Source organism: Lampetra planeri, chromosome 55 (assembly GCF_965212315.1).
Source record: "Lampetra planeri chromosome 55, kcLamPlan1.2.h2, whole genome shotgun sequence".
Classification (NCBI taxonomy): domain Eukaryota; kingdom Metazoa; phylum Chordata; class Hyperoartia; order Petromyzontiformes; family Petromyzontidae; genus Lampetra; species Lampetra planeri.
In genome coordinates, this window is record NC_136161.1 from 177231 (window position 1) to 190983 (window position 13753).

The 13753-nt window shown below is 46.9% G+C and overlaps 1 protein-coding gene across 1 annotated transcript in view; it reads right to left on the minus strand.

Annotated features, from left to right (window-relative positions):
• Window positions 1-2569: 2569 nt before the first annotated feature.
• LOC144735425 (sulfotransferase 1C1-like) overlaps window positions 2570-13753 on the minus strand; it is a 28941-nt gene continuing 17757 nt past the window's right edge. Inside the window, exons 5-8 of the mRNA XM_078617826.1 lie at window positions 9180-9306; window positions 8236-8330; window positions 4219-4399; window positions 2570-3539 (exon numbers count right to left, since the gene is read on the minus strand). Of these exons, the coding sequence (XP_078473952.1) occupies window positions 3424-3539; window positions 4219-4399; window positions 8236-8330; window positions 9180-9306 (519 nt within the window). The 3' untranslated portion in view covers window positions 2570-3423. The remainder of the gene's footprint in view (window positions 3540-4218; window positions 4400-8235; window positions 8331-9179; window positions 9307-13753) is intronic.

Here is a 13753-nt window from a genome sequence, read left to right on the forward strand (position 1 = left end):
TGTGTCCCCTTCCTCTATTTGCACTCTATCTCTCTCCCCTCTCTCTCCCCCCTCTCTCCTCCCCTACTCTATTTCTCCCTCTCTCTCCCCTCTCTTCCCTCTCTCTTTCCTTCTTTCTCCCCTACCCCTCTCCCCCTCTCCGTTCCTTTTTTTTGAAACTTAGCTTTATGTAAAACCCCCACCTCTCGCTCACTCTCTCGCTCACTCTCTGTCTCGTTCTGCACGCAGCCCTTCTCGCAGTCCGACGGCCTCCAACGGGTAGCTCATATCAGCATGCAGAGCTCGCCGTCATCTGTCACCGAGCACACGGCCTCCTCCATCACCCACTGCTCCTTGAAGGCCGGCACGGCGTGGGTCAGCCGCGCATGGCGGAACTCCAGCCACACCCTGGCTCCGACTAGAGCGCGGAAGATGCTCTCCACCTCTATCTCCACCCTCTCTCGGTCCATCATTTCTCTATTCCCTCTCTCTCCACCCTCTCTCTCTAGAAAGCATGTCTCACCTCCACCAGCTCCTCCTCCAACTCTTCCTGCTGCTGCTCCTCATTACAACACTAGGAGCGGTTAGAGCGTGGAGCCGCAGAACTGGGGGCATTCATAACTGCAAGTGATTGCCTGCAAAAGTGGAGGACTGACAATAAAGGGGAGTTCTAACACTTGTGGAGTGGCTACAAAAGGAAGTTCTAACGCTGGTGGATTGGCTACAAAGTGAAGTTCTAAACTCTTACGTTTTTCGGTAAAGTCACGTAGGTAAAAAATAAAAAATTATTGAAATAATAATAGAAATACAATAATAAATCACGACATTTCAGAGGCAACACAAGTCTCCATCATCAGGTGGGACCGTCACAGCTAGATTTACTGTCCCAAGTGAGGCAAAAATTCCAAGAGTCAAGCTCTTAAATACAAGTTTAAGGGGGGAGGGAAGGGGGAGGGGATTATCTGAATGTGGACGCCAATGAGTGGAACGTGTTAGGGGGAGGTGGGCGGGGATAAAAGAGAACAGTAGGTGCATCTTGTTGATGTTTTTACCCGATATTGGTTGACAATCCCAATACATAAAAGGAGAGGAGAGTTGTTGGTTGACAATCCAAATACAAAAAACGAGAGGAGAGTGCTGTTAAACGGTGGGGATGTCAACACTCGGTAAAGTAGAATAGTACCTGTCAAATAAGATGGTCGAAATATGTGTAGTTAATTTTTTTTTGTATGGTTAATAACATCTTTCCAATGATTACTCAGTTTGTATCCATCATCACGGTTGAAGTTATGTCTGTGTTTGTATATCTGGATGGCTTCGTGTACAAACCTTTGATGGTAGCCAGAAGGTTTGCAGAGAACCTTGGTCTCGGAAAAGACAATCTCATGGGAATGCACAGCATTGTAGCAATGATCGGCAACGGCGGAAGACTCAATTTTGCCGTGTTTCAGATCTGACTTGTGCTCGCGGACACGATCAGAGATATGACGTTTCGTTTCCCCAATGTAACAATCATCACAGCTGCAACTCAGTTTATAGACTCCAGGGTATTAAAAGTCAGGATGACATCCTTCACAGATGGAATTAAATCATGGATTATATGTACTGTACTAAATCGGACTTGGATCTTACGTTTGTTTAGAATTTTGGAGATATTTTGGTCACGCCTGCTATGTATGGCAACGTGATAGTTTTGATCGGAGTTTCAAGTGGCTGTTCCTCTATGGTGGGAGAAACAGCTTGGCGGATGGTGCGGTCAGAGTATCTGTTTATCCTGAGGGCCCGATGTACATGTCTTAATTCACTGGCCAGGTGGTGTTGGTCAGAAATGCCATGAGCTCTGTGGTATAGCGTTTTGATGAAAGAATTCTTTTGAGATTGGTGGTGGTGAGAATCCGGTTTCAAGTAGGAATCTGTGTGGGTGGCTTTCCTGTAGACAGAATGTTCCAAGGATCCATCAGGTCTCCTCTCAAACAGAATATCTAAGAATGGTAGTTTGCCATCTTTCTCCACTTCCATGGTGAATCTGATGGATGGGTGTCTGGATGGGTGTGAGACAAAAGTGGCTGGGCGTGGTGCTTTCCACCCACCCCCTCATGTGTCGTTCTGGCCTTCACAGGTGCTATTCGCTAATAGCACTCCCTCAACAGTCTGTGAAGGCTATATGGGGGATCTTTATGTTTATATTTGTGGTCAGTAATCATAGTCATTATCACGTTTGATGATTTACATCTCACTCAGTTTTTTTGACTAAAAGCACTACTTAGTTGAATATTTGTATCGCTAATTTTGCGGTTAGTGATACATTTAAATTAACCCTTAAAACGCAACTTTTTGTAGCCACTCATTACTTGATAGCGATTATCACGTTTCCAAATTTACGTTGTTTGTACGTTCCAATCTGGTGATCCGATTATGACTAATAAATCTTCTTATCAGATGACTTCAGATTTTGTGACTGAATTTGACATCACCATGCGATGACTTTTCACTCAATCTGCTTTTATGCTTCACCACTAGATAGTAAACTCGTGCTGTATCGTGGCAACCACAGTGAGTATAGTCCGACAATGAACCCTGCACCAGGGAATTGAGTGAAGTCACATTTATTTCAATCTGTATGTTGTCCGAGATATATCAGATGTAAAAATGCCATATACAAAAGAACAAAGTCCAGATCATACCCAGATGAATCAAGGGTGGATTTAAAACCCAGCATAAACAATCATAGATTAAACCAGGTACAAAACAAATAAAAGAAAATCAAATCTATATCAAAATATAACCCAATTGGATCAAATCCAGATTGTCCAATTTAAAGCTAGAGTTGTTACCTTCCTGCCTTTCGCAGGATCATCCTCTTGCTGAGGTGTCTGTCTGAGTAAATCTGTAATTCTTCCCGGGGAAGTTAAAGGTCACGTACAATAGATCATCAAATATCCGATGGCTTTGGGGGAAGGGGGCGCCGAATTTTCAAAAACGCCATATAATCACTACTAATCATTACTTCAAATAGCGAATTTTTGCACATTCTTCCAAATCATGCTGTTTTCTGCCGGATAATCGATGATCAAATATATTGTGAGTCAATTGCATATTAATAATATTACGCTGCTCAAAAAAGGTATTTACATGAATTCCTCACCTCTTTTGGAATTGTGAGATTGCCTTCTCCTTCCCCATGACGTGTCCTGATTTTGTTCATGACTCAGAGAGCAGCAACCCTAATTATTTATTTCCTGAGCCTTTTTCCTTTACTTAACAATTGGTTTAAATAGGATTTAGCCCGAAATGCGATTATGAATATAATTATTTTACAGCGTTGTGGGATGAAATCAGCATGAATTATGCTATATATATTACGTGAAATTCGTATAATTATCATTACTTAAGGCCAAATAAGACAATGGATACATGCAGGAGCAGAGGGAGAGATGCGGGCCTTCAGGGCAGGCTGTCCCTCAGGCGCAGGTCAGTGGCGGCCATTTTCTCTTTGTAGTGCTGCTCAAACGCCTCCAACTGAGCCGCAGAGAAGTGATTCCTCCAGTCACCCACATCCCCTGCACAGACAAAACAAAGACAAAGATCCCCCATATAGATTTCATAAAATGTTGGGGCAAATTCTGTTAGCGAGCACCTATGAAGTCACATGATTGCTTGGGTGGTCATCAACATGCTCGACAGACTTTATCTCCCCAGTGGTCATGTTTACACGAATCATCACCGGTGTTGGCCGTGAGTGGGAATCGAACTCGGTTGGCTGAGGTAAGGTGCTGTAATTCTTCGTGGGGGTTGTCTTAATATCACCATCAACAACAACCGCCATTCGCCACTAAGTAGTGGTGACGTTATCCAGGCACTTGTGTCAGGCTATGTGCACTTTAAGGCCATGTGAAGTGTTGAATGTCCGCTGGGAGGATGTCATGTGACAGACCCAGGTGCCATAGGTTGACTGACTGAAATGACTGGCAGATGCACCACCTGAGCCCCCTACTATGCCAATTTACTGTGTTTTAGCCCCCCGATGCTCCGCTCCTTTTAATGAGCCTCGCTACTCTGCCCTTCATTGTTGTTGGAGGGCGACTGCCTCCAACTACCCAGGAGCGGCCTTCACGAGCATCCTGCTCCACAATGGCCGATCTTGAAACCGCTGGTATGAAGATCATTCCCATCCTACCACCACCTTCATCAAAATCACCGTGTGTCCGATTGAGCCTCCAAAAACCTTGTGATCTTTACCCTTGCGCATGAAGGGTGACACGGAGTGGTCCAAGAAGTCGGTGGGCACGGTGCTGTAGTTCGTCATGGGGTTGTCGCGCATCACGGGGAAGGAGGTGAGCTTCACCACCTCACGCAGCTGCTGCTCGGACAGTGGCCGCTCCAGGAAGCGAGCGATGCGGGACACCTCACGCATGGGGTCCTTAGCACGCACAATGGAGGAAGAGGGGGGGTGGGGGGAGAATTACAGTATGTTCACAATCAGTAACGAGGCTGTGGGACTAAACAAATCGGGTCCCCTGACGTTTTGTAAAGAAACACAGCAGGCCCCAATTTATCCATGGAAATCCTCATTGGTACCATTTCGGAATGGGTCCAAAATCACTAATGGGTGGGGCCGCCGGCGAGGAAAAGTAATTGGGGGCTGCCGAATTCTACCGGGGACTTACTGGCCAACTGAGAGCGTAAATAAACAATGAAGAGTACACATTAGAGGCAATTAAAATATTTTCATAATATAGTTTTTTTTTGGGTTCGATCGCATAAGTATGAATGTGTCGAAACCCTCCACTACCCGACATGGCCAATCAGTAAGGGATTTGTCCCGTAAACAAAATGGCAAATAGCTACGACTTCAGCCCACCGGTGTGTTGAAGAGTGAATCCACAAAATTTTCAGTTTGAGTACGACGTTTCACTGGACAATTACATCCAGCATCATCTGGCGACTTGCAAACCTCTATTATGAATAATATTCGTCGCGAAAGCCTACTTTTGAAACTAAAATATTTAAATAAAAATCTATTAATTGTTTTACTCTGATCTTACTTGACCGGCCCCACCGGGGCATTTGCCCTATGGACTGCTGCCCTAACGCCAGTCTGGGCCGGCTCACAATACAAAAACAAAGACAAAGATCCCCCTTAGAGCCTGAACAGAATGTTGGGGCAATTGGCTGTTAGCGAGTAGCACCTATGAAGGCTGGTGCGGCTCACGAGAGGGTGGGTGACCAGCAACACACCCGCCCGCTTTTGTCTCCCTGAGTAGCAATGTTTACTACACACTCGCCAGGTACTCATTTTGAGGCTGAGTTGACCTATGTGCAGCCCAGAACCGGTTCAGCGAATCATCACCGGTTTTGGCCGTGAGCAGGAATCGAACTCGGTTGTGAGTATGAATTTATTATGTATTGTGTACATAATAAATTCATACTCCAATACATAATTCATATATAAAAGTGTCCATTTTATATAAATAGAAACTTTATTTCTATTGTAACGTATTTATAGTTCCGAGCGTAACAACTGCCACACCTGTAATTGCTACGGCTCTCTTCAGTCCACATGGCTTCCACCAGGTTGTTCACGAATGGTCAGCCCCAATGTCGTCCACCGTGGTCGTCGATAAGCCCCAGAGCAAGCGATCCGACCGCGCGGCTCACTCCCCCTTATATACTCGCTCGGCCCCGCCCCTATCAGACAGTGACTGCCCCACTCTACTATAACACGTGTGTTCTTTATTTAATAATTATTCAATAATTAGTACAGTGCCTTCTGGCCACCTGTTCCGAGCACTTTCTCTGTCCAGTCCCTTACATCGCCCCCGCCCAATGAGAAACATAGCCATTCAGGCTACAACAAAAATGTTGGCAATAGTGGACTGAACACAAGTGGACTATGGGATCTCCCAAGGGAATTTTCCCTGGGAACATGGAATTTTTTACATTTAACTTCTAGGTCAACGCATAACATAGGCCCTTTATGCAAGGGAGGTGAGGGGTAATGACCAACAATGACCGCTGCGAACCGCAGGTATGGTCAATGAAGCTAACCATTATGTTAACTACTCTGTTAAGGGGAGACATTTCAACACAAGGCAATAAGCAACCACAAGGTACTCTCATATCCACTGATAACCATCAATGTGTGTGTGTGGTTGAATGAAACGTCCTTCCAAGCGACGCTCCTCTCCGGCGCTTTCTTGGATGACTCTGTCGGCCTCCCCCTTCCTGCTGATCTTCATTGAGGTCGTTCCTGATTCTTTCTTGTGAAGTTCCACGATGTGGCTCGGAGATGGCTTTGTTGTTTCGAGTCGACTTCACTATCAGCATCCTCTTGCGATGTGGCCCGACCTCCTGCAGTGGTAGCAGTTGATCTTCGCGTGATCCCGGGTCCCTCTGTGGGTCTGCCAGGGTCGCTGCTGTTGTCGATCACGCCTTGGCCTGTTCAATTACTGGATGTCCACTGCCATCTCCTCCAAGGTCGCCTGCTGTTGTCACTGCTCCTGTCGGTTCCGTTGGTCCTCTGGCTCCTCTGCTCTCCGTTGTATCTGTCACCTGTGTCACCACCTGAAATAGCCCTCTTGCTTCTCCGTGGTCTCGGAGGCACTTCGCGAACCACATCGAAGTCTGGTCGCTCTCCGGCACAGTCGGTTGCACAAGGCCACTCCCTTGGATGAGCTTTTGCATCCGCTCCATCACCAGCGAGTGCCGGGCTGCCTCGTCCATCCACGGGAATGCCACATTTGCGAGTGCCAACAAGGCACTGATTATACCCGGGATGAAAATTGCTCTCTGGTGCTAGACGGACGAGAGAAAATCTCTGCCATCTCATCAGACTCCTGTCATAGCATAGCACGCTGCCTCTCTGGAATCGTGTAGAAGGCTGTTAACACTCCGTTGTCGAGCACCGTGGGCAGTGCTTGAAGGGCCTCCTCCTCACTCCATCTGCTGACTTTGGCAGTGGCCTCAAATCTTTTAACAAACGCTGCCCAGTCGCCTCCGGTAGCCGTGAATTATTTCAAGGGTCCCATCCTTCATAGGCGCTCTGCTAGACCTCGGGTTGTTTCAGTGGAGGTCCCTGGTAGTAGCTCGCGCGACTCGTCTTCGGCTCGGATCACCGCTGGACGTAGCTCCTGCGTCGGTGAGGTGGCTGAGGTCCACGATGCAACTCGTGACATCGGCCGGACAGGTTGATTTGCTCTCGTCTGTTGTCTCATTCCACTGCATTGCAAGGGGAGGTGGAGGCTGCATCCGTGGAGCTTTAGCTCGCCACATGGTGGGTGGCGGACATGGCTAAGTCTCTAGAATTGCAGCATGCTGCGTGGCAAGGGGAAGCGGTGGCTCCATCTCCAGGCTGACAATGTTGACTCGGTGGAAATTAGCTGCTGCTCCGGCTCAGTGATATGGAAGATTGGTGGCTGCTCAGGCCACGCAGCATCGGCTGTATCCTCCTTTCTCTCCTCGATGATCGCCGTCAGCAACTGACCATTTGCAGAGGTAAGGCGGTCCACTCTTTCTGCTATCTGTTTGCAGCTCTCCTGCTCTCCTGCCTCAACGATTCTGATTCCCCAGTCTGTGGCGGGGCATCCACCTCCTTCAGGCACTTAGCTGCCAGCAGGGTCCTGCTCCCGCAGAGTTCTGGGTCTTGGGGACCCAGGGCACTTAGGGACGACACCTTTTCTTCCAATAGAGCTCCTCTCTGGGTCTTCTTACGGGATACCATAAACTAAATTCCACTTCATTTTGTAGAATCAGAAACTTAATTTCTATCATAATGTATTTGCAGTTCCGAGTGTAACAACCACCACAAACGTAATTACTACGGCTATTTTCAGCCCCGATGGTTTCCAACCAAATTGTTTCACGAACATTCAGTCCTGATGGTTTCCACCTTGGTCATCGATTAGTCCCGGAGCAAGCTATCTGACTGCGGGCCTCGCTCCCTCATATACTATAACGAACAGTGCCCGCCCACCACTCTACTATAACAGGTGTGTTCTTCATTGAATAGTGAGTTGAGTGCATTCTGGCCATCTGTTCCTAAATATCTCAACCTATGCCTTCTAGCACTATCTCTGTACAGTCCCCTACACATGCATCAACTCATGCTTGTGATGTCAACCAAGTTCAGCCCACACAACAATTCCCTCCCACCCAGACCTCTGAATGTTTTATTTGGATAAGAATACATATTTTTTTAATTCATTTTTAAGTCTTAGAGCCGTGCTACTTATGTCCTAGACTGCTCTGCGACCTTACTTCCTTCATGTCCTCGAAGAAGAGGTAGAGAATCCGGTGTCGCTCCCTCATGTTCCACCACCCAGTCACGTGATCATACCACGAGCCCCAGCACACTGTGGGAAGGATGAGGTGGAGCGACCGTGTTGGCACGTTAAAAAGTCACGTCAGGGGGCAATAAATTGCATCACTCTAGGTCAGATGGCTGGTCAGGACTATAAAGTATTTGACATGTCCAGTAGTCCATCGGTTAACAGTGTGGCATCTGTTAACGGTTTTTAGATTAATGTTTCGCCCTCCCATAGAACTCCCCATGGTTTCTATTAACGTAAACATGTTGATATAATGGTATATGTTTACGTTGTGCAAGCGGGCGCCAATTTCGACCAATCTGAGCGCTTGTAAGTGGGGGCTGAGCCATGCCCGCAGCCAATGAGTGATGCCCATTCATGAGCGTTTATACCTCCGCTGGGCTTTGTTTCCATTATGTTTTCTGTATTAGCAGTGGAAACAGCTCTCTTGCAGACTAAGTGATGTTTTACTTAGTTTGCAACGTATAAGTTAATTAATCGTGATTGCAATGTTTGTATTCCTGCTCACGGCCGACACCAGTGACGATTTATCTGAACCTGTCTTGGGCCTCTCCTAGGTCAACTCAGCCTCAAATGAGTACCTGGTGTGGTATGCAAACATCGTCACTAGGGAAACAAAGGCGGTCGGGCGTGGTGCTGGCCACCCTCCCATTCGTGTTCTGTGCCGGCCTCTATAGGTGCTGCTCGCTAGCAGCACTTGCCCCAACAGTCTGTTAAAGCTAAATCAGGAATCTTTGTACCTACATGTGTATGTGTGCATGTTCATGTTGAAATGAAGTTGCAGGCCCCGTGAAATGAATTCGGTTCCTCACTACCAGTATAGTAGTGGGGGACCAGCAGGGACTGTGGTTGCAATAACCCAGGTGCCTTCACCATTTCCGGTTATGAAACGATGCAGGTATTCCTCCCAGGTGCCGGGCTCCGGATGAAACTTGTTCATTCGGTTAAAGTGGAAGGCGGATACGGCGTTGTCCTTGGCATTACGTGCGATGTAGATCACCTGGGGAGGAGACAGCAGATGTAGGGATTGGGGAGAGTGGCACAGGGAGGCACTAAACTAAAACTGCATTTTCTTTTTTACCAGGCAAGGCCTCGCCTCCCCAGACCCCCACCGAAGGATTGTGACCTCATCGTGATGGTGGTGTTTTTGTTTTCCAATGACCCTCAGAGCTATGTCGCCTGGAGTCGTGGACTCATGGTAAGTTCTCCGTTGGCAAACAGATCTGGGGGGAGGTTTCAGACAAATATTGGTCCGAAAAGCCCATTTTGAATGGTTTATAAATATAACAATCTGAGTACCACGCCGGTATATGTAGTGACATCACTGGATGTCAACATGCTGGGTGCAGTGCCGATCATAGAGAGGCACGGTGTGCGGTGTAACAAGATCGCGGATACCACAGTTGTGTGGGTTTAGTACCGGCCCTAGAGGGGCCCGGTGAGCGCTGAATGATAGCGCTAGATGGCACCACGCTTGGCATGAAGTGCCGACCCTTTAGGACAGGGTGTGTTGGTGCCGGCCGAAGGATGAGGTTATTCGAGGCCATGGAACTCTTTTTAACCCGAGAAGACACGTGGCCAGTTAAGTCTACAAAGGGGCCCTAAGAGGGGGCTAGGGCTGCTCAAGTGATTGGGACCCAGATCCTTCCCAAGGATTCTGGAAGGTGGACGTGGCCAAGGGCGGAGCCGGGCACGCCACAGATAATATAAGTCGGGTCCCGAGAGGGACCAGGGTTGTTGTTCATCCTGGAAGAAACCCTTCGTCTACGTTTTCCATTCAACAAGTCTCCAACACGTGCAACCCAGGCTGAAGTTGTTAGTCCCGGTCCGTAGTAGCAGTTACGTTGTAACTCGTGTAGTTAGTCTGGTGGTCACTACCGTAGGTTGTTATTCTGTTAAGGGGAAAGTTACCTCGTGTGTTGGAACTGAATAAATGTGTTGCCTCCAAGTCTACATCTGTGACTCATTGGAACTGGTGTCAAAAGTGGCCAAACGTTCTATTGTCAGTAAGATAGGCCAAGTTAGGTTATGCTTGTGCGAAGCAGACTACATACCAGGACGTTGTCAGACAACGAGGATGAAGAAGGCGTTATTCCTCAGATAGCCCAGAGGATGGTGACCCTGGAGAAAGGGAGTGAGGCCCCGTCGGTGGAGCATCGGCTTGTGATGTCGTTATTGGCTTGGACCATGCGGTGTGGGGACGCCTCTAGCTTGAGGATGCTTCCCTGTTTAAGTTACGACGCCGTGTCAAGGGGGCGGACGGGGGTGGGAATCGAGGCGGGTTGCTCATGCATTGGGACGGAGGGTTGTGCCATTACAACATTGTCGTGCCCACTTCCCTGCGGGGTAAAATCATTGGGCGGTGCACTAGCAACCGCTGCACCTGGGTGTGCATAAGACGCTAGCCACACTTAAGCTCGACTACTTCTGGTCCAGCATGGCGGAAGATGTCACTAATGTATTGAAGGTGTGTGTTCAGTGCGCGCGGCAGAAACCCCCGTCTAAACCCTGTTGTCCACCGTTGCAATCCATCTGAGTTTCCCGCATGAATGAGCTGGTCGCTCTTGATATCCTTGGTCCATTTCCTACCACCCCTCGTGGGAATAAGTATTTATTCGTGGGCATCGAAAATTTTTCTTGGTGGCCGATGGCCTGGCCACTTCCCAATCAGTCAGCTGCGGCCATCACGGAGGCATTCCTCGATGGCTTTGTGATGAACAAGGGGGCCCCTGAGCGTCTTCTGACTGATCAGGGTAAAACTAATTCTTCTAAATTGCTGAGAGAGGTGCGTGATTTGTTGGGAACAAAGAAAGTGCGTACGTCGCCCTACCACCCCCAGACGGATGGAATGGTGGAGCAGTTGCATAGGACTCTGTCTTCCATGTTGAGCCATCAGGTCAGCGAGTCCCAGCTTGACTGGGACTTGCATATTCCTGGGGTCATGGCTGCCTATAGAAAGGCCTCACGCGTCCACCGGCTACTCGCCATTTTTTTGTTATGTACGGGAGAGAACACGATCCCCTCATTGATGTCCAAACAAGGCTAAATCTACAATTTTAGAGTCCATACCCCTTACCCTTCAGAGGCTTTCGGAAGCGCGCGAGGCTTCCAGGGAAAATTCCAATTCACGTCAATTGGCAAATGACCAGCTGAGGGGTCTCCGTATTTCCAAACATAAGTGGGCTCGATGGATTTGGTTTGTTCATCCCTCTCGCCTCAAGCCTTTCATCGCGCCGCGTGAATTTATCTCATCTCAACTACGCAGGGGCCAAGTATCGAGTGTGTCAGGCGAGCTGAGGTGTGCCCCCACTGAGGTTGATCCTCAGGGGAGTGATGTCATTCCGTCCTCAGGTCCCGCACGTTTAACTTCCCCCAAGCCACCACCTGTGCCGTCTCCGGAAGCTTCAGGATGCAGAGATGATGGTGCTGGTGGTGGTGGTGATGATGATGGTGGTCGTGGTGATGATGGTGGTGCTGATGATTATTTGTGTGTATATTATTTGTGTCCTCGTGTATGTGTGTTTGTGTATCTGTGTGCGTGTGTAGCATCTGTGTATGCTTGTGTGCATTGTTTCGGTTTAATGTGGTGTACTGTATAAAGTATTGTGCGATACAGCATCTTGTGCATTATTGTAAATTGTTCAATAGCGTGGTGTACTTAGCGGGGTTTTACTGTAGTGTGGGTGTACTGTTTTGTATGGTGTACTGTAGTATGGTGTACTGTAGTGTATGTACTGTAGTCTGTGGTGCATCTTGGCTTTCTTAGCATAGCGTATAGCACCACGGTGGAAACACCGACATAAGCTCGTGCTAGAGACCAGGGGGACAGGTGTCCATGACGCCTCATGGCCAAACTCCATTCGGCAGAGCGAGGAGACTGAACCCCCCCTCTCAGGGTTCCAGGAACAGGAGAACAATGCGATTTGCCACGTGGAATGTTAGGACTCTCGTTGCGAAGGAGATGCTGCCACTGCTCTGCCAGGAGTTGGACTGGTAATGCCTTGACCTCTGTGGAATACAGGAGGTCCGGTTGTGGCTCCACTCATCATGAGGAGTGGATCAACTCGGGGCAGAAAGCTACGAAACAACAGGGAGTGGCACTTCCTTTGAAAAAAAGCATGCAGAGGATGTAGGAGCGTGATGGTGAGTTGTGGGACACTGTAAGCCAGATCATACTGTGGGCTCACGTCCCCGTAAACAAGAGGCAAGGAATGGTGGTGGTGGTTTCTTCTGTAGCCGGTATGGGCTTAATGTAAATGAACCACAAGTATAATTGTGAATGAAAGTAATATTCTAGATTTGAAGCTTTCGTGACTGCAAGGATTCATACTCTTAAGTTTTTTCGGTAAAGTCACGTAGGTAAAAAATAATAATAAAATAAAATAATAATGCATTGAGTTATTTTCATTTATTATTATTTTATTAGAATTTTTTATCTACGTCACTTTACCAAAAAACCGAAGAGTATGAAAGTAATATTGACAATGGATTGCGCTCATAGGGTCTTGTGAGTAATTCATTCAGCGTACAGGGCACCTATTCAGATTCGGGTGGACGCTGTATAGGTAACACACAGATTTACAGCTCCGTTGAAACATAGATAAATAATAATTTAATTCGGGCCTGGTTCTAGAATATCAACACTTGCATTAAATCCCGTCAGTACAGGGATTGAGCAGTGAGATGGTGTGAATTGGGATTGATTGCTGTGCATCTGGTTAAAATTACAGGTATGATAAGTTGATTTCTTTTGAGTTGTATGATTTATTTTGCCGTTCTAGCGCGGCAAATTTTAAAAACAAGATGGCGGCGACACACTCGTGACAGTACTCAATTAATTTATACAAGTTGCAATAACTTGTTTAGTTTGATAAGTTCAATATCATTTGTTATATATAATCATGAGAATGTGATTTGAATGTTATAATAGTAAAAATAGGAGGTTTTTTTCTGATAGTTTATTCAAATTTGTGTTTTATGTAGTTATATTGTTGGTAAATAAACCCTTACAAAATGGCCGTCCTGCAACTTTTAATTTAACATTGAGTTGATGGAGCGAGCAGAATTTTTTTGTATTTTTGGTAAATATTGTTTTGATTAAGATATAAGAAAAAATAGTTGCTTCATATATTTAGGCTATTTAAAATTATTTGCCAAGTGGATGTTAGATAAATATATTTGGATTAATAAATATTGTATTATATTTTTTTATTTGTGCAGTATTATCACAGTGGCTGACTAGAATATAGTATTTCGAAAATACTCTAGATGTTTCTAGAAGATAGTTTTGTTAAATGTTAAACATTGAAGAAGTTTTTGTTAAGTGTTAAATCTTTCAGATGTTATACAATTGTGTAGTGACTCACTCGGATACACTAGGAGCAGAACCGGCCCTAGACCTTTGGGGGCCCTAAGCTAAATTTGGTTGGAGGCCCCTTTGATGTATG